Below are 21,385 nucleotides of genomic sequence, written 5' to 3'. Positions count from 1 at the left end.
TATGATGAGATAGGTATACTGATTCAAATTTGTTTCTTCCATTAATTGCCTGCTTTTAAGTTCTTTCAATCTAGATCTCTGCAGTTGTATTTTGGCTCTCCAGTGTGCCTAAACAAGTTCTCTTTGATTTGATTTTGCTTACAGTCATAGCTATTTTTCTCTATTCATCAAAAATAGGACATATTCCATCATTACTTCTTCAAAATTTTTTCTGGCCCCTTCACCTTACTGCTTATAGTTGCCCAGAATATTTCCATGGCCTGTTCCTTTTTTTCCCCCTCATTTTTTTAACATCCTTTTCTAACACATCTACCAAACTAAATTCAAGTTCATTTATTTTCCACTAACATTCTGTTGATACATCCACATAAAATTCTTTTTTAGCTAAATATATACTTTCAAATCTAAAATTTATATTTGATTTTATTGCAGTTCATAATTATGTTTCAATTAAATTTTAAGAAATTATTTACTTTTTAAGTAAATTTTCCTTTATACTTCTTTAGAAAGACCTCTGACAATTATAGTAGTTGGGTTACCTTGGAAATGTAATAATTCACTCGTAAATCAAATCCGAAGTCAACTAATTTATATCCCATATATCTTTTACAACTACACAGATTTCTAATTTTTTACACATAGTGAATAACTTTCTCCCATGCTTAATCAAGAAAACTGAGACTAAAATATGTGAAACACTTGCCTTTTTCCTATTAAAACACAACTGAGCCAGGCAACAGTGTTTCATGCTCGAAATCCTAGCTACCCAGGGAACAAGATCTGAGGACCACAACTGGAAGACAGCCCCAGCAGGTAATGTCTGGGACTCTGTTCCAATTAACTACTAAAAAGCTGAACTGAAGCTGTGGCTCAAGTGGTATAGTATTCACTTTGAGCACAAAGCTCAGAACAGTTGCCAGGGCCGCAGGAACCGAAAACAAAAACAAACATAAAAAACCCACAACTGATCAAAATTCATTGTACTCATAATTTGACTTGCGTATTACTACTTAAAAGCAAACATACCAGCCGCCACTGGCACACACCTAGCTACCATTAAAAGCCAGACCAGGCAGCAAAGTCTGTGAGATTTCTGTCTCCAATTAGCTACTAAAAGTTAGAAATATAGTTGTGATTCAAAGTAGTAAAGCACTAGGCTTGAGCACATAAGCACAGGGACAGTGGGAAGGCCCTGCATTCAAGCCCTAGGACCAGCACAAAAATACATACATATGTATATACATGAATACATAAATACATACATACATATATACAACAAATAAATAAAAACATATTTTAAAACCACCCAACGGAATCTTCATTTATATAATTTCCTCTCTTTTATCAATTCTCGACATTTCTAGAGAACACTTTGTATCAATATTTAAGCTGAGCAATTGCTAATGGATTTACCAACATCCCTCACTAACCAGAAGCTCAGAGATTTTTACTATTTAATAAAATACTCTTTCATGTGAAGAGAATACTTAGAAGTATTTTTAATAACTTCAATATAGGTATGCTATTCTCTATCAAAATACCAGATACATGAGACTATGGCATGTTTTCACAAAAAGTAAAGAGCTAAATAAGGAATTACAAACTTTGTAGAGCTGTTTGAACAATGTTTGTTCCTTTCAGTATAAAACATTAGGTAACTACTTGCATGATACCCTACTCCTCTTTTTGCTGTCAAGAAGCTCCTGTCGATTTTGAGCCATAATCACAGTATTAGGGTTATAGTTTATATCTGTATTCCTTAACCTTTTAATTTTATTTATATTTTGTATTTAATATCATCCCAATAGTGATTGAAAAATTAAATATTTTATGTATAAATCAAAGAAAAAAGGAAGGCTGGCTATATAGTAATCTAAAATTATGAAATTCAGGAATATTTCCATGCATTGTCAGCACATGCAAAACCTGAATTCAAAACAAACAATAGATGGCGTAGCTAGGAGAAAAATGGCTATGCTAGCACTAATTCATTTCTGCGGCTAGTGAAGCAAATAAAACTAATTGGATAAAAGACAACAACCAACAATGTCACTTGGACATAAAAATAACAGGAATCGCACTACTATTTTTGATTATAAAAATGAGTGACAATAAGATCTTTTAGTAAAGGTAATTTCAAACTGTCATGTATGCATAACATAAAATGTTAGAGAAAGAAATGTGATAATAATTCATGGTTAGTATTTCTTTTTATAGTACAGATCTTCCCATTAAGTATTAAGCACTAAGCTATAAAACATAAGACATTCACTCCCTAAAATGTATACTCAGACTTATAAAGTGTAATTCTCAGACCTTAAAATTATTTATATTTCACAGTTATTAATGAAATCCGCACATACTACACAGTTGAGTATACTATACATTAAAAAATCTAATTCACAGATGGGAACGCTTTTCCTTGTTTTATTTTGTTTAAAAAAACAGGAAAAACATGTTATTCTCCCCAAAATTTACAAAATGCCTTTTATAAAATAAGGATACTTAATAGTCTAATCAGTTCTTTATTACTATAAAAGAAAGGCAAAAGTTAACTATTTCCAGTCACACATAGCATACTATTTTCCTTCTAAACCTTTAACCATTTGTGCCAAGGTATCTCTTACTTGACAGGTCATTTCATATTTTCAGGATTTATTTTATATATTCCATGATTTGAGATTTCAAGTACCATACTAAGAAATAGAAGTTTGGGGGTATACTTGCTTGTTTTAAAGCAAGGTCTCTCTATTTAGCCCAGTCTAGCTTCAATTCATAATGTAGCGCCAGCTAATCTTGACCTCGCAACCTTCTTGTTTCAGTGCAGGGCCTAGAGGCTTTGCACAAATACATTTGAAACAGTACAGTCTTAATAAAATTTATTTTTTCATATTTGGTAGCAAAGGTCACTTACATTAGATAACGTTCTGAAGAATCAAACAAGTCACAAAAGAAAAACAGTTAAAAAATACCCTCTCAGAATGAACCAATAGCTGAGTTTCAAGAATGGAGAGGACTTTTAAAACGCACTAAGAGAAATTTTCACTAAATACTATCACATGTTACATTTACAACTGAAAATTTACAGTTGTGATAAGCTAGTTATTCTTACCTTATAACCAGGTCCTAATTGATGAATTGCAAATATCTGTGCGGGGTTGAGTGCTTCACTGAATACATACACAGCACCCAGTTGCCCACAGAATACCCTATTTGCATCGGCCGTTTCTGAAGATCCAAGAAAGCACTTGTCATAGCTCTATTTTTAAAAAAATCACACAAAAAGCATATTGTTATTTTGTAGTGACAGAATATATGAAGATGTCTGTTTTCATCATCACACATCACTTAAAAAATAGAAATAACAGAAGCAAACATCAATTAAGACAACATGGAATATTTAAGTAAAGAAAGTCAATAAAAATAAAATATTTTTTCAAAAAACTAAAATCAGTTAAATGACTTACATTTGAAAAGTAATAAATGAATAACTATTCTTACACTAAACTACTTTCTAAACTTTCTCATTAAAGGCAATGGACCTGTAATTATTTTATGAAAGCAAAACTAATTTTATTTTATTGAAGCAAAACTAATGATTCATAATTGTTCACATTGAGAGACAGATTCATTTGAATCAAAGAAATAACATCTAAAAATTAATTATAATTAACGGGAGGAATTTTTTTTTGCCAGTCTTGGGCTTTAGCTCAGGGCCTGAGCACTGTCCTTGGACTTTCTCAAGGTTAGAGCTCTACCACTTGAGCCTCAGCACCACTTCCAGCTTTTTTCTATGCATGTGGCACCAAGGAATCAAACCCGGGTCTTCGTGCATGCTAGGCAAGCACTCTACCACTAGGCCAAACTCCTGGCCCGACAGGAGGAATTTTTTAAATTCTATTTTAGTTCTCCATTATGGATACATTATGCATTCTATAATGTAGGCATGATATGGAATTAAATTAATAATCTGCTGCCTATAGTAGAGAATACAATGAGTTCCATCAAGAGGATCAAACACTTAAGAAGCCATGCTCAGGAAAACTCTTTCTAATCCTTCAAAACCCCATCCATTTTCATAACAAAATCAGTCACTTTCAAGTTTTTTCCATAATCACAGGATATTGCATGTCTACACTGTGATAAACACATATAATCAATCAACATGGAGAAAGTCATACACACACACATACATACATGAAAATGAAATGCCTTTGGTAACACAGAAAATAACAGGCAAAACAAAAACAAAACAGGGGAAGGAATAGAGCACAATAGTAAGAATTCCTCATTAAATAATATAGAATTTAATCAATAAGTTAAAGTATGCAGCCCAAAGATGTGTGTTATTGCCTAGCCTTCTCCATTTCTGAATTATGACAAATAGCTCACTAATCTAAGATTGGGAGAGGGGGGTAGGGAGGGAGTAAAGTGCTTGAATTCATGGCCTGCTGTTCCTGAGCTTATTTTCTCAAAACTAGGGCTCTACCACTTAAGTAATAGCACCATTTCTGGATTTTTAGTGGCTAACTGGAGATAAAATGTCCCAAGGGCTTGCCTATTGAGCTGGCTTTTTGAACTGTGATACTCTGATCTCAGCTTTCTGTATAGCTAGGAATGAGATGTGAGGTACCAGTGTACTGGTGTCAGGTATCAGTGCTTATCTAGTCATGTAATTTTAACAGTTTTGCTATACCAGAGTTAAGACTTAAAATTTCACATGTTACACAAAATAAACTTTGAAGTACAATTTACATGGTGCTATCAGATTATTTCATTATTTAATTCATGTGATAGAAATAAACCATATACTCAAATTCATTACAATATAAACCTTTAAAATCAAGAAACTTACATCATTTGTGTTGACATGCCAAGCCATATCACCATAGGATACCAGCTGTCCATTAACATAACACCTAATTTCACTGTTCCTCCATCGATTGTAAATGTGAACGATACTGATCATATACCACTGAAATAAAAATAATTAAAATATTAGTATGTAATATTGAGCTATTACTGCCTACGATGCAATCAAAAATTTATAAAATGCTTTAAGAGAATGTTTGAAAGACTTTTACTGATCAGTTGTCAGCATTTTCTGAAGTTCCCTCTTCCATTTCTCTTTGTTCTTTTTCTTTTTTTCTTTTTTGTGGTCTGTCCTGGGGCTTGAATTCTGTCTGGGCCTGCACACTATCCCCAAGTTCTTCAGCTCAAGGCTAGCTCCCTACCATTTTAGCCACAGCTCCACTTCCAGTTTTCTGGTGGTTAATCAGAGGTAAGAGTCTGGCAAACTTTTGTGCCCAGAGTTGGCACTGAACTACAATCATCAGATCTCAGCCTAGAGTAGCTCTCCAATTAACCTCTAGAAAATGGGAAGTGGGGCTTGGCTCAAGGGCAGGGCGATAGCCTTGAGCTGAAGAGAACAAGAACAAATTATAATTAACATTTCTTCAAATGTGTCACTTTTAAAATACAAGCAAATAAAATAAAGTTTACATATGAATATTTACCTTTGAAAGATTTTCTAATGCAATGGTTAAAATAAGTTATTTCTTTAACAGATTAATAGACCTATCATTATTATATATTCTATATAATATGTATCAAACTTTATACATGTGAAATGTGACTGCATTAAGAATTAATTATACTATATATCAAAATTGGAGGATCTGAATGAAGATATATAAAAAGATTCTATCAGGACTAGACATTCAAATTAACTGATTTCCCATGAAATTTGCAAAAAATATTTTTTCCAAAAAACATAAAATCTCTTTTAATGTTCGTGAATTCTCCAATTCTCTAAGACCAAAAATTGATTCGTTGTTTTAAATATGCCTTACTGTGTCCAGAAAACTAGGCTAGTAAACTTTAACAACAGCCCCAGCCATTTGGATTTTATAATAGTCCTGACTACTTTTCATCTTGTCAAGGTTGTTGGCATCCTTGCCTAACAAAAAGCACTTGAGCATACTAACACCTCGGCCTTTTTTCAAGTAATCAACATCACACTAAACTCAATCTACTGGAAAATAACTGCTTCATGTAAGTTAGATATTCACAAAACATATCTTAGCTCTTTAGAAAGCAAGAGGAATTTTTGTTTCAAGATTCATATTTTACACATTTATGAGTAAAATGTTTGAAAAAGAGACAAATCATCCAAGATGAAAAAATCAACATGAAAAATCAGAGTAGCAAAGGTATTTTTAAAAGAGGGATGTATTTCCCATGTGGAACTCAAAAAATGATCTAATATGTTAACCAAACAAAGGTTAAGAGCAAAGCTGACCAAGTCTCAATTGTTATGAGATGGTAGACCTCTGAATCAGTGGGTTTCAGCACATGGGGAGATATGAGGCAACCGACATTAAATTCAGTGTTATATATTCTGAGGTCCACAGGCCAGAAAGATATCTTGCTGAAAACTACTCAAAAAAGTAGAGCTCTGAAAATAAAAATAAGGTTAGAATATCATGAGATTAGACAAAATTCCTAAGTAAAATATAAGTGCTATAAAAGTGAAGAATTTTTTCTGTTTAACTCAGTAAATAGTCAATAAGCACTTACCGAAAAAATGTCATAAAACAGGTTATAGTGAGAAAGAATTAAGAGTATGAGAGAGACATAATATAGGGATCAAAAGACAAATCTTACAAATCTAACAGAAGATATTTGTTTTACAGAAGACAAATCTCTCAGAAGATAAAAGTCAAAAACCAAGACAAAAGAAAGGGTATCAATGTATGTGAAGTAATGCACCTTCTATCTGGCAAATGTGAAGTAACCCTTCTATTAATTACAACAAAAATACATGGAAAAAAAGTCAGAAACAGAATAAAAAGGAAATGACGAGAGATAGAAAAAAGCATTAAAAGTCATAGAAAAAAGTGAGAGAGAATATGACAGAAACCACAGTAAACAAAAACAATGAAAATGGTGGCTTTTGTAATTCTCAGAAGTAATTCTCTCAACCTACCTTTCGTGGTTGAAAATCATATTTCACACAATGCTGAAAACCTTTTCCTTTGGACTTCAGTGATGTGACTATTAAGCAGTTGCCAACAAAATGAGCAGAATAGCCAACTCCTTTACTGGTACGAAAACTAGCGAATATGAGAATAATACAATCATCTCATAAAAAGAAACAATATCAAGTATTTTTATCTACAAAGAAACCTAAGCTCTCTATAGCATGTATAAATTCTCTATAGAGCCATTTAAATAATCTTTATAGTTTATGTAACTGAAAGATATAAAATTTAAATGAGACTGCAGGAATTTATAATATTTCACATTATCTGTTACGAATATATGAAAACTAACACTCAATAAAAATCTATCAAGTAAACTTACCTTAAGGATCATCTTTAATTAACAAGTGCAAAAGTTACTTACATACAGTTAATATTTCCAGTAACTACTTGCTTTCTCATTCTGCTTTGTTTTCAAATAGCTTACAAATTTAAAAAAAGAACATTTTTGTAAAATAATGTAGCTAATCAACTAAAAAAACATATTCTAATCATAGTTTTAAATAGTTCATTTCACTATTGTTTAACATGTAGCTATTACTTTTGCTTAAACATATGTGAATAAGTGAAAAGGCAAAATAGTAGAAATCTAAAGGGAGTTTTCTTTCTCCTAGTACAGGCACCCACGATCTTAAGTGTCCTACAAGTGGTAAGCATTGAAACAAACTGGAAAAGGAAGGTCTGAAATCCTCACTCCTACACTACAATTGGGAAAAACAAAATAAGAAAAATTATATAATCACTATAGTAAAATAAGTAAATATTTATGAACTTTCATGGTATATATACACATATGTACATTCCAGTATATAATCTCAAAACTATATTATATAGTAAAAAATGTAATTACTTAAAAGACAAAAACAAAAGTCCAAAAGAAAGTAGACTACTCACCAATAAAGATAAGGTTTATCTTTATCAACATTAATATTATTCAATGGATCCATTCGAAACCAAGTGTTCAGCGTAAAGCCATTTTGATAAGGCCATTTTGCAATAGGAGGCAATGCAATTGCCTACAAGCCAATGAGAAAGGAAGTATCAGCTAATGGAAACATGAAGCCACTAAAGTCAAACCTTACATTCAGACTAAGAAAACAGCAAGAAATTTATGAATAGAAAACAGAAACCATTATCTTATTTAAATATGACATACTGCTTATAGACTATAGAAGTATTACATTTACAAAGAGTCATCAAATTACATTTCATTTCTAGACTATACAGTGTTTTGCAGAATGTTTTCCAAGTCCCCTCTAATTTCACCAATGCTCAGTATCTTATATAATATATGCCTCATAGTTTTCAATTTTCTATGAACACTGCTACTTTTTGGAAATATTTCTCTTGATTCCAGGAGGTTGAATCTTTGCAACCCTTAACAACTATGCTAGAGAATATTAGTCAAGTCAGTAGTGAAATTCAGTTCTGTTGATAATGTTTATAACTCTCAAAACACTGAAGTAAGAGGAAGTCATATTTGTTGTTCAAAACTTAGCCACTGAAATTTATAGCCCAAAATATTCAGGTTCACGTTATAAGTAGAAGAGCAGTAATACAGAATTTAACTGAAAACAGTAAAATGAAATTTGATTATTTAAGAAGAAAATACTTGTTTACTTCACTTTCAAGAAATATCTGGGTGACATTTATGTTAAAAGCTCTGGAGAAACTAGGAATCCATGGAACATTCCTCAATGTAATAAAGGCTGTGTATGAGAAACCTACTGCTAGCATTACACTTAATGGTGAAAATCTAAAGCCATTCCCTGTAAAATCAGGAACGAGACAAGGATGCCCACTCTCTCCACTCCTCTTTAACATAGTACTAGAATTCCTAGCCAGTGCAATAAGGCAAGAAGCAAGCATAAAGGGGATCCAAGTAGGGAAAGAGGAAATAAAACTATCCCTCTTTGCAGATGACATGATTCTGTATTTAAAGAATCCTATAGACTCTACTCCCAAGCTCCTTGAGCTGATTCAAAACTTTGGAAGAGTAGCAGGCTATAAAATCAACCCTCAAAAATCAACCGCCTTCCTTTACGCCAACAGTGAGAGGAACGAGGCAATAATCAGGAAAGAAACTCCTTTCACAATAGCCTCAAAGAAAATAAAGTACCTAGGAATTACCTTAACTAAGAATGTAAAGGACCTTTTTGACGAAAACTTTAAAACCCTAAAAAAGGAAATTAAAGCAGAACTAAGGAAATGGAAAAACCTCCCATGCTCCTGGATTGGAAGAATCAACATTGTGAAAATGACAATCTTGCCAAGAGCTATCTACAAATTCAATGCAATACCCATCAACATCCCAATGTCATTCTTTAAAGAAATAGAAGAGGCAATCCAAAATTTCATATGGAATAATAAAAGACCCCGTATAGGAAAAACACTTCTTAGCAGAAAGAACAGCGCTGGAGGAATTTCAATTCCAAACTTTAGACTCTATTACAGAGCTATAATTCTCAAAACAGCTGGGTACTGGCACAGGAACAGGCCTGAAGACCAATGGAATAGAACTGAGGACCCAGATATTAAACCACAGACCTATGGCCACCTAATCTTTGACAAGGGAGCCAAAAAAATAGAATGGAAGAAAGACAGCCTCTTCAACAAGTTGTGCTGGCAGAACTGGTTAAGCACCTGCAGAAAACTAAAGCTGGATCCTTCTTTGTCACCTTGCACTAGAATTAACTCCAAATGGATCAAAGACCTGGAGGTAAAAGCTGATACACTGAAAACTCTACAGGAAGGAATAGGAGATACACTAGGCCTCCTTGGCACAGGTCGAAACTTTCTTAATAAGGACCAAGAATCACAACAAATCAGAGAAAGCCTGGATAAGTGGGACTGCATTAAACTGCAGAGCTTTTGTATGGCAAAGGACATAGCTAGTAAACTAATCAGGAAGCCTACAGAGTGGGAGAAAATCTTCACCAATCAAACAACAGACAAAGGCCTCATATCTAAAATATATCAACAACTCAAAAAATTGAATCACTCCAAAACTAATCTCCAAAGTAACAACCATCCCATTAAAAAATGGGCCAAAGACTTAAAGAGAGTCTTCTCTGAAGAAGAAACAAAAATGGCCTATAGACACATGAAGAAATGCTCAACATCTCTGGTCATAAAAGAAATGCAAATCAAAACAACTCTAAGATTCCACCTCACTCCAGCTAGAATGGCCAGGATCAGGAAAACGAATGACAACAGATGCTGGAGGGGATGTGGCCAGGAGGGATCACTACTACACTGTTGGTGGGAGTGCAAACTCGTTCAACCACTATGGAAAGCAGTGTGGCAGTGCCTCAAAAGGCTAAACATAGAACTCCCCTATGACCCAGCAATTCCACTACTTGGCATTTACCCAACCACCCAGAAACAAGGACATACTAAGCCCACTAGCACAACAATGTTCATTGCAGCACTATTCACCATAGCAAAGATATGGAACCAACCTAGATGTCCCTCAGTTGATGAGTGGATCAACAAGTTGTGGTATTTGTACACAATGGAATTCTATGCTGCTGTCAGAAAGAATGACATCGCCCCATTTGTTAGGAAATGGAAAGACTTAGAAAAAATCATATTAAGTGAAGTAAGCCAGACTCAAAGGAACTTAGGCTCAATCATTTCCCTCATTCGTCATAAGCAGTAGAAACCTTGGGCTCTACTAGCAGAGATTTGCAATAGAGCAAAATCTTGATACATAAGGATATATAATGTGAAGCTAATTGAAAGGACCTCCAGGATAGTGAAACAAAAGCCATATAATGAATGATTGTTGTCCTTAATGTAGTATGTTGTCTCTCATCTCCTTTGCTGTCCCTTGGTTATCTCATATTGGTATAGTATCTCACTTTGTTATCTGATATATTGAATTTATTTGTATTTGGATGTTTGAAATCTGATAGGGAAAGGGGGAAAACCAAGACGGGTGGGGGGTGTGGGGGGGGAGGGAAACGGGTACCAAGACATGTGAAAGGGTATCAATGTATGTGAATTAATGCACCTTCTATCTGGTAAATATCATGTAACCCTTTTACTAATTACAATAAAAAAAATTTTTTAAAAAGAGTAAAAAAAAAGAAATATCTGGGTGATTTATTTAGATAATAATATTCAAATTTCTTTACAAAAGAAGTTACCCATCATGATTTTATAATTGATCTTTTCCACAAACACATCCTTCATATAGTTAATAATGGCCTTTCTAAAAATATTACAAATAGTCTCTGTATGTTAAAAAGCCTCTCCAAACAGAATAAAATTTAAAGTTATTCAGGTTGTACAAAATTTCATACACACCATGATACCACCTAATCATCTCAATTTTCTTCTTTTTACTACCTTATCCCATACTCAATGTATACCTAAACATAACAGCTTTTCCACCTATAAACCTTAAAAGCCTCCCATTTCATAGATGATATTGCTGCTGTCGAAAACGTTCTCCTTCCATAAAAGACTCCCACTATCCCTCAATTCCAGGCTAATAGTCCTCTCATTTTTCAAGCTTCCGAGGAGTTTACACTAGCTTGGTTTCTCTTTGCCTTGCTTCCCATAATTCTTAGTACCTAAATCTAAGGGGGGAAAAAAAAACTTTTGTATCTATCCATTAGAATTCTTCACAAGGAGTAAATAAGACTCACGTTCCTAGTATCATGAATTAAGATAGGAAAAACATTGTATGGCCAATAAATAATGTCAAAAAGATTAAAGATTTGCAAGTATTTGCTACTTTAAGAATTCATACACTGGGGGAGAATCATGAAAGTGATGATACTGCCTCAGATACATAAACTGACTTGCTGAGTTGTAACCCTTAGTAGAACTACTTAAAGATAAAAATATATAATTTAAAAATTCATATACATATAAAATTGCTTATGTAATATCATTTCACATATTTCAGCTATTAACTCAAGCAACTTGTCAAAAAAGCTTTAATTTGTAAAAGAAAAGTATTTTACCTTATAACTTTATGCACTATATTTTGTTTATGCTTCTATAAACTGTCATTAATATTAACCACATGAGCACTAATAGGAAAGATACTGAAGACAGTAAGTAGTAAAACGAGAAGTATAGAATTATATGTCAACCTAATGAATATGCTAACTTTTTCACATAAGAGATACACTGGCATAGGATTAGATTTTTTTTCTTGCCAGTCCTGGGGCTTGAACTCAAGACCTGGGCACTGTCCTTGAGCTTTCTCAAGGCTAGCACTCCACACGAGCCACAGCACCACTTCTGGCTTTTTCTGTGTATGTGATACTGAGGAATTGATGAATCCAGAGCTTCATGTATGCTAGGCAAGCACTCTACCACTAGGTCACACTTGCGGCCCAGGTTTAGAATTTTTATTTTCAGCCTTTTGTAAAGAACATCAAATCAATGAAGTGGCTGCTTATAGCACTATTACCGGTGTATACCAAAACATACTTTCCCTCCATTGTTCTACATTTATAATCCCCAACCCCCCAACAGCCTTGAAATTGTCTACATAACCAGTCTCAATACTTAGGACTACATAGTACTAAATTAAAAATCAAACAGTGAATTGTACAAAGAAATAGAGAAATTAAATTGAGATGATCCACCCTTCAAGTTTTACATTGAAAACTAAAAACACTGGAAAAACCTAAAAACAATTAAAATATGTATTCAAAAACTGCGAGATTCAATAATATTAAGGTAAGCTGTGTTTTCCAAATTGTTCTAGCAGGATTTTTAACAAAATTGAGCAAGGTCATCCAACAATGTACACAAGAGCAAACATCCCAAAACAACAAAAACTATTTTAAGTTAAAAGTCACGTTTAAGTATTTACATAACCTAATTATTCAGCCAGAATAACAAAATATGACTTTGGCATAAAGATAGAAATCTAGGGCATGGCTACACACTACATTCAATTAATTTTAGGAAAAATATCCAGTAATCCAAAATGAAAAGTGTCCCTTCAACAGATATTTATTGCAAAATATGGATATGCAAACAAGTAAAATGTCAATGTAAGTAACCCAAAAGAAACAAAACCAAATGTAAGTGATAAAACTAATAAACTAATAAAAGCATAGATAAAAGCATAAGTAGGACAAAGTTGTGACTTAGGTTTAATATTGACTTCTTAGAATTTAAAAGCACATTCCATAATAAGAGAAAGAATTAATTTTAATTTGACTTTACCAATTAAACCCATTACACTTGAAGAAATACTGTTAAAAATAAACGAATATCATATACTGGAAAAAAATTATTTGACAAATGTGTCTAATAAATGAACTCTTAAGGTATCTTAATAAGATAAGCATTTTGTACTGACATTAGCAGAAGATTGCTAAGACATGAGAAAAGGTATCAATGTATGTGAAGTAATGCACCTTCTATCTGGCGAATATAATGTAACCCTTCTATTAATTACAATAAAAAATATATGAAAAAAACACTGCAAAAGACCAGTCATGCTGAACAATAAACACATAAAAAATTCTTACCATCCTAAGTTATGATAAAACTATGATGAGGTATGACTACATAACCAGTTAAAAAGACTACTTCTGTGGGCCGGGAGTTTGGTCTAGTGGTAGAGTGCTTGCCTAGTATGCATGAAGACACGAGTTCGATTCCTCAGTACCATAGACATAGGGAAAAAAAGGTATACATGGTGCTGTGTCTTAATTGGTAGAGCTCTAGCCTTGAGAAAAGTCCAAGGACAGTGTTCAAGACCACCTGAGTCCAAGCCCTACAACTGCCAAAAAAAAAAGAAGACTACTACTGTTCAGAACTCAACTGCTGATGGAAGAGTAAAACCTGATAAAAAATAATTTGACAGTTCCTCATAAATAATACTCTCAATAATACACAGCAATGTCACCCAGCTATTTAACCAAGAGATAAGAAAACATGTCCACAGGAAGAACTGTGCATTAAATGCTCACTTCAGTTTTATTTACAATAGCTGAAACCTAGAATTCCAAATGCCTACTAACTAGCAGATGAATAAATAAGAAAGATATAACCATAAAACACAATACTATGCAGAATAAAGTACTGATAAGACCTACAACCAGGGACAATCTCAAAAGGGTTATCATAAGTGGAAGAAGCAAAACATAAAAGACAGACACAGCTAGGAGGACAGACTGAGTTACAAAGCAGACCTTACTTCAAAAAGGGTACCAATAGACTATATAGTATATAATTTTACTTACAAGATGATCTGGAAAATTAAAACTATATAAAAACAAAATAAATCAGAGGTGAAAAGAAACAGAAGCTATCTGACTTAAAGATTAAAAATAATTATAAATGGATCATGAACATGTGGCATTTATACACAATGGAATTCTATGCTGCCGTCAGAAAGAATGGCTGCCCTATTTGTAAGGAAAATGAAAGACTTGGGGAAAAAATCATATTAAGTGAAGTAAGCCAGACCGAAGGAAACATAGACTCCACTGTTTCCCTCATTTGTAATCTTTAGGTTATGTCTAGGATTTCCTAGCAGAGGAGCACTATAGCTCAAAAGCTAGGTAGAGATGGCTATTTAGCATGAGGCTAAGCAACGTCAATATATGGAAACAAGAGTTTTATCTTTGTGACTGTTGTTCCTAATGTGTTCGGCAAAGTTATTTCTTTTCTCTTTTGTTTCCCCTTATTTTTTATCTTATGCTGTTACTGTATCTGACTTTGGTGCCTGATATATTGTATACACATTTATTTGTTTATTTGAAATAGGAAAAAAGAAGCAGAAGAACAAGATGATTGGAAGGGAATGAGGTAAGGGGAAATGGGAGAAAAACATGGAAAAGGGTATCAATATTCAAGAGGTAATGTACCTACTACCTGATGAATGTAACTGTTACCCCCTCTAAATAATAGCCCAACAATAAAATACAATTTAAAAAAGAAATAATAATAATGATAATTACAATAAAAACACATGCAATCAAAACTTACCGCAGCACTACAACCAGGGAAATTGAAAAAAGTATCAGGGCCATGTCTTTGTGGCATCTGATTAAGAACTGACAATAATTTCACTGCATGTCTTGGCTAAGAAAACAATGAATAAAAAAAATGTCATTACACTAAACATACCACTTAAATTACTGTATTTTCTAACTAGAGAAAATTATTTACTTACTTAATGGTTTAGAAAGAAAAATTCCATTACCAACTCAAATATATAACTCTCTAGGGACAAATTGCTGAACTTTTAATTATGAACAGACAGATATTGATTCTTCTTCTCTCTGACCATAGCTTACCCATATTCCGCTCTCTCCTCGAAGCATGCTGAATAAAAGCTTCAACTCCTTAACAGTGATGCTGTAGCTGGCAAGAACCCCCAACATATCGACTAGAAGATCTTCAAAGAAAAACAAAGTTATTCTCTACTCTACTCAGGAGCTATCATATGATAAGGTATAAACATATTTAAAAAGCAAAAATTACCAATAGAAGATACATATATACATAAAATGTCCTTTCGAATTGCAATTCCAATTAACAATTCTGACACATTATTTACTGCGTGAGGAAAAAATTCAAGCTGAACTATGGAGACAAAAACATAAAATTCCAAATAATTATTTCAAATGAAAAACTGAAAGTTGACTACATTTTCTAACAAAATTATGTTCTTAATAAAATATGCTCTTAGGGCCAGAAATTTGGCCTAGTGGTAGAGTGCTTGCCTAGGATGCACAAAGACCTGGGTTTGATTCCTCAGTACTACATACACTGGAGAAAAAAAATCTGGAAGTGGTGCTATGACCCAAGTGGCAGACCACCAGCCTTGAGAAAAAATGCCCAAGGATAGTGCTCAGGCCCTGAGCTCAAGCCTCAAAACTAGCAAAATAAATAAAAATAAAGTATGTTCTTGAAATATCCCTCATCTTAGTTAGATTTCTGAATACTGAAAATTATTAAATACTAACATATCAGGCATTATTTTAAGTGACTGGTAAATGTCCAAGTCACAAATCCTCATAATAAACTTAAGTTAAATACCACAAATTTCATCTTTTAAGAATGAGTAAATTGTTCTTTGTACCAGTGGCTCACATCTGTAATCCTAGCTACTCAGGAAGCTGAGATCTGAGGATCACAGTTCAGCGCCAGCCCTGATACCAAAGTCCATGAGACTCATATCTCCAATTCTTATTCCTTATTATCACCAGAAAACAGGAAGTGGCACTGTGGCTCAGTGGTAGAGTGCTAGCCTTAAGCTGAAGAGCTCAGGGACAACACCCAGGCCCAGAGTTCAAACCCCACAACTGACAAAAAAGAAAAAAAAAAGAATAATTTTCACACATATCGCTCAGTCAAACTGTCCAAGAGTAAAAGTATACCAAGTAGTAAAGTCAATATTCAAACCCAGGGAATATGACTAGAACCCTATTCCTACCCAATAATCTATAAAAAAGAAGTCTGATTTAAATGCATTACTAAAAATATCCATTGTACAAATTAGTATTTTTACATACAAAATGAAAACATCAGATCAGCAAACACTAAGAAAAATTAATCTCTTGTCTCTAGTTACTTTCTCAGCACATTGTAATTAATATCTCATTCCATGTTCTTTTTTTTTTTTTTTGCCAGTCCTGAGGCTTAGACTCAGGGTCTGGGCACTGTCCTTGAGTTTTGTCAAGACTAGCACTCTATCACCTGACCCACAGTACCACTTCTAGCTTCTTCTGTACATGTGGTAAAGGAATCAAACCCAGGGCTTCACGCAAGTTAGGCAAGCACTCTACTACTAGGCCATACTTCGGGTTCTTTATAAGAAATTAAACAGGTAAATTTCATACTTCATTTCCCTACTTTCTAAAGCACTAAGAATTAAATATACTACACATGCTAATATAAACCAATGCACACATAGAAAATATTTTTAAATGTACACATATATAAAGTTATTTATAGGTAAAGTGAAATAATGTTACTGTTATAGAATTTTTAGTATCTAGTGTAACAAATTATTTTGAAAAATTAAAGTATTACTTGTTTTTAAACTATAAATAAATAACTGTTCCTTAATATCAAGAAAATAATCTCTATGATGTGTGCAAGTAGATATGCCATATTTGAAAAAGATCTTTTAATGAAACAAAATTTTTCATCACTTCATTAATAAAACTGTAGGAAAATGTTAGTAATACAAACTTTGAGATTATTTACAAAAAAAATTTGATAGGGAAGGGGGGAAAACCAAGACGGGTGGGGGGTGTGGGGGGGAGGGAAACGGGTACCAAGACATGTGAAAGGGTATCAATGTATGTGAATTAATGCACCTTCTATCTGGCAAATATCATGTAACCCTTTTACTAATTACAATAAAAAAATGTATAGAAAAAAAAGTTAAACTTTAAGCAATTAGTGAAACAGCAACTATCATCAAATATTCCTTAAATGCTTATATGCAGATATTTTCTTAAAAGCCAAGTTTCTATATGAGACATATAGAATATGTGCAAAAGAAGACTGAAATTAAATTTGTATATAGTTCAATATTTTAATTCCTTATAATTTCATTGTAAATGAAAACATATACAATATTTTAGCCTTAGTCATGAGGATAGAACTTAGAACTTGGGCTGTGTGCCTTAGTTTTGTGCTCAGGGCTAGAACTCTATCACTCTGTTCTGCAACTCCACTTCTGGTTTTCAGGTGCTTAACTGGAGATGAGTTCCACAAACTTTCCTGCCTGCGATGGCTTTGAACTGCAATTTAGCAGTTCAGTCTAGATTTCAGCATCTAGAGTGGCTAGGATTATAAGTGTGAGCCACCAGCACCCAGCTTAGACAAGATTTTTTTAAAGATATGGAACTCTGATCAATTAAATATTTATAGTAATAAATAAAAAGTGCCTCTCTGAGCTTAACTTACTACAGCAAAGAGATGAAAACTTAGTATTCAAATTTTAGCATGATATCCAAATCTTGAGTTCTCTAAAAAAAAGTTAAGGTACAGATTGTTTTCTGATACTCATTCACTTTTTATATATCCTCCCACCATCACGCTCTTTGGGAACTAATTTAACAAAAACTAAAAAATCTGTGTTACCACTACCAATACTAAGCAGAAAGAATAAAAGAAGCAGGGAGCTGAATAGTCTAAAAAATGTCAAAACATGAATTTCTGTTTCTACCTTCACTGTCATTAAATCCCAGTGCTCATGAATTATATTCCAGTAGTTAAAATATGCATGTAATTCTGGATTCTTTTCTTAAATGTACCATGTTAGCGCAAGGTGGCAAACACTTTATGTATGACAGGTAAAACTATACAAATTCTTCTTTATATCACCTGACAATAAAATACAATTTTAAAAAATTAAGTCAGAGTCTACTTTCATCAAAAAGTTACCTACTACTAACCAGTAAAGAGAATACCAGAGCATGTTCAATAGAGAGCTATATGCCACTGTGAAAGCAACTAAGATTGATTTCAATATACTCATTAAGAAAAAAATATATGAATCATCAGAAAATAAATTCAGACATTAAAAATGTTGATTCTTGTAAATTTTAGATCTCAGCATAAGTAACTTGATATAATTTTTACTAATTCTAAGAGTTAATCTATTTCTTAAAAACAAAGTACAATTATTTATTTCTTGAAATAACTGCTGTTCTAGGACAATCATTAAAAATAATCTCACAGAAACGCACATAGCCATAGAAGAATATTAGTGTGAAAAAGGTGAAGGGCTACTGATGACAAATCACTGATTTCAAAGTAGTTATTGAAAATAAACTATAACAAAGAAAAAGCATCATTTCATCTGAAATTTTGTGTGAAATTTATGATCTATTCAATTATAATGCTTGTTTTAATATAGATGCTTCCCCCAAACAATAATAAGCTAAAAGAGAAACTTCCAAAGACACAGCATGCTTTTAGAACCTCTTGTCATCTGTCATAGTTTCACATGTGACATATTGAAGACCAGGAAAGTGGGTTAATTTGGTAAAGGACTCATTCATTATACAGAACTCAAACATGTGTTGTAACATTTTAACTATGTAAAGATTCAATTATTTGTTATATAAAAATACACTGTCTTTTTTTGATTAGTACTACCCAGTATTGATATTTTAGACGATTTAGAGAAGCAAAAATGGAAGTTACATTTGTCTAATATGATAATTATATTTCCTTTCTTTTATTCTCTACAGGTGTTCCATTAGTCTAAAAGACAAATTTTCCATATATTTCTACATATTTTAAATCAAGGTAATTTCAACAAATTTACATTACCTATGAACACTGTCAAATGTATTAATAGTGAAGTAATACTTTCCTGTCAGTTAGTTACATACCTGCTATCATGTCATCTACAGCACTCATTTTCAGCAATACTTGTTCAATGAGCCCAACTTCTGTGCTAGTCTGTAAATTCCGAACACTTTTTCGTAGAATGGCTGTAAACATGCTCCAAATTTCTGCCTGACATGTTACATCACAGTGTTCCAAAAGTTCTGTCATGCATGTTATACTCTCAGCATCTTGAATAATAAAGTTCATCTCCAAATCAAATTCTCCACCAACCAGCTGAAAACAAACAGAAAGAAACAAGAACTAGAAATAGTATGATGGTTATTATAACAATAACCAGTACCAAAAATATAACTAGGAAAGATACATAGCTACTATTAAAAATTCAACAAGATTACTTGATTTATGTAACTGTAACCCCTTTGTACATCACCAATACAATAAAGTATGTTTTAAAAATTCAAATCTCCAGGTATAAACCTTTTTTTATATATTAGTCATAGGACTTGAACTCTGGTCCTGGGCGCTGTCCCTGAGCTCTTCAGCTCAAGACTACCGCTCTAGGTATAAAACTTTTTGACCCAAAATTTTAGAGCTATCTAACTTCAAAAATCCAATTTTCATAAAGATGAAAAAGAACAAACTATAAACAGCATATTCACACTAAATGGAATTCAGGATAAATAGCTAAAAACGGAAGAAGGCTGGTTAACACAGAACATGATTATATAGAAAAGTGATAGTAAGATGTACAATTTGCAATAATGTTGAAATGATGGAAAAATATTTTAAAAGGCTGAATGGAGAAATATGTAAGGTCTTACAAAGTACTTTTGGAGGCAATAATGTGAATTAAGTAAGAAAGTTGACTCAACATCAAATATAACTCGTTGCATTACATTAAGTGAGCAAAGGTTATCACTGGCCTTAAAAATGCTAATTTAAGTAGAGGGATACAAAAATACAAGGAGATAATAGAATGATACTCTTACTCTGTATTAACCAAATCACATACTTGGTTTTGGGGTTTTGGTTTTGGCTTTGTTTTTACTGGGAGAGGGACTAAAACTTAGCATCTGAAGGCCTTGCTTACTGGCTGGCAATCTACAACCTGAGACATGCCTCCAACCTTCCAAATCACATGAGTCGGCATGTTAATTATCACTCTTCACAAGTGGCTAGCCTTACAGTTTAATGAATGAAAGATTTCAAAATAAAGTACTATTTATTTAAAACCTGACATGTTTGAAGATATTCACTCATTTCTTCATTTAACAAGAACTTTATTGATTAGTGTCTAGAATTTACTCTCTAAACTGATACTATAATGAGTTGTGGGAACAAGGAAGGCCAGGCCTTGACAATGCTATTGACAGTGCTAGATTATAGGAAGGAAGGTGTACATGCATGTAATAAGGATTCCAAAAGAGCTGGATTACAAAATATGTAAGATTAAAAAATGACAGATAAATCAAAATAACTGCAGAAGGAATAAGCAAAAGAAAAGTTATATTAGAAACAGAAAGGATGTAAAATTCAGACCAAGAAGTACATTTTCCATTATTGAAAGATACAAACATGAACAAATTATTAGATACACATATAAATAATATAATTAATAACAAAAATGATATCACCTTATTTACTAAATAGTAATATTTAGTACTATTATAAATTTTTATTGCAATTACTAGAAGGGTTACATTATATTCACCAGATAGAAGGTGCATTACTTCACAAACAGTGATACCCCTTTTTCATGACATGGTCCCCATTTCCCTCCTCCCTACTCCCGCTCTTTTTGATTTCCCCCCTTCCCTATCCAATTTCAAATAACCAATTAAGCACATATAAAATATATCAGATAACAAGGTGAAATATTGTAACAATATGAGATAACCAAGGGATAGCAAAAGAGATAAGAGATAATATAGTACATATGGACAACAATCACTCATTATATGGCTTTTGTTTCTATGTCTATTAAGAAACTAGTATTGCCCTACTCTAAAAAGTGTTAAATACCCAGAAAAAGTCATAAA

The 21,385-nt window shown here is 32.9% G+C and overlaps 1 protein-coding gene across 4 annotated transcripts in view; it reads right to left on the bottom strand.

The window, feature by feature from the left end:
• The window catches only part of Nbea (neurobeachin), a 496,782-nt gene that overhangs the window by 436,444 nt on the left and 38,953 nt on the right, over window positions 1-21,385 (bottom strand). For all 4 annotated transcript variants that reach the window (XM_090342258.1, XM_090342251.1, XM_090342252.1 and 1 more), the window contains exons 2-8: window positions 19,388-19,619; window positions 15,326-15,426; window positions 15,015-15,110; window positions 7,938-8,059; window positions 6,989-7,115; window positions 4,856-4,975; window positions 3,113-3,259 (exon numbers count right to left, since the gene is read on the bottom strand). In XM_090342258.1, the coding sequence (XP_090198384.1) occupies window positions 3,113-3,259; window positions 4,856-4,975; window positions 6,989-7,115; window positions 7,938-8,059; window positions 15,015-15,110; window positions 15,326-15,426; window positions 19,388-19,619 (945 nt within the window). The remainder of the gene's footprint in view (window positions 1-3,112; window positions 3,260-4,855; window positions 4,976-6,988; window positions 7,116-7,937; window positions 8,060-15,014; window positions 15,111-15,325; window positions 15,427-19,387; window positions 19,620-21,385) is intronic.

Source organism: Megascapheus bottae, chromosome 11 (genome assembly GCF_031878675.1).
Source record: "Megascapheus bottae isolate mThoBot1 chromosome 11, mThoBot2.hap1, whole genome shotgun sequence".
Lineage (NCBI taxonomy): Eukaryota > Metazoa > Chordata > Mammalia > Rodentia > Geomyidae > Megascapheus > Megascapheus bottae.
The sequence above is the reverse complement of the archived record's forward strand: the minus strand, read 5'-3'. Positions and strand labels throughout refer to the sequence as shown.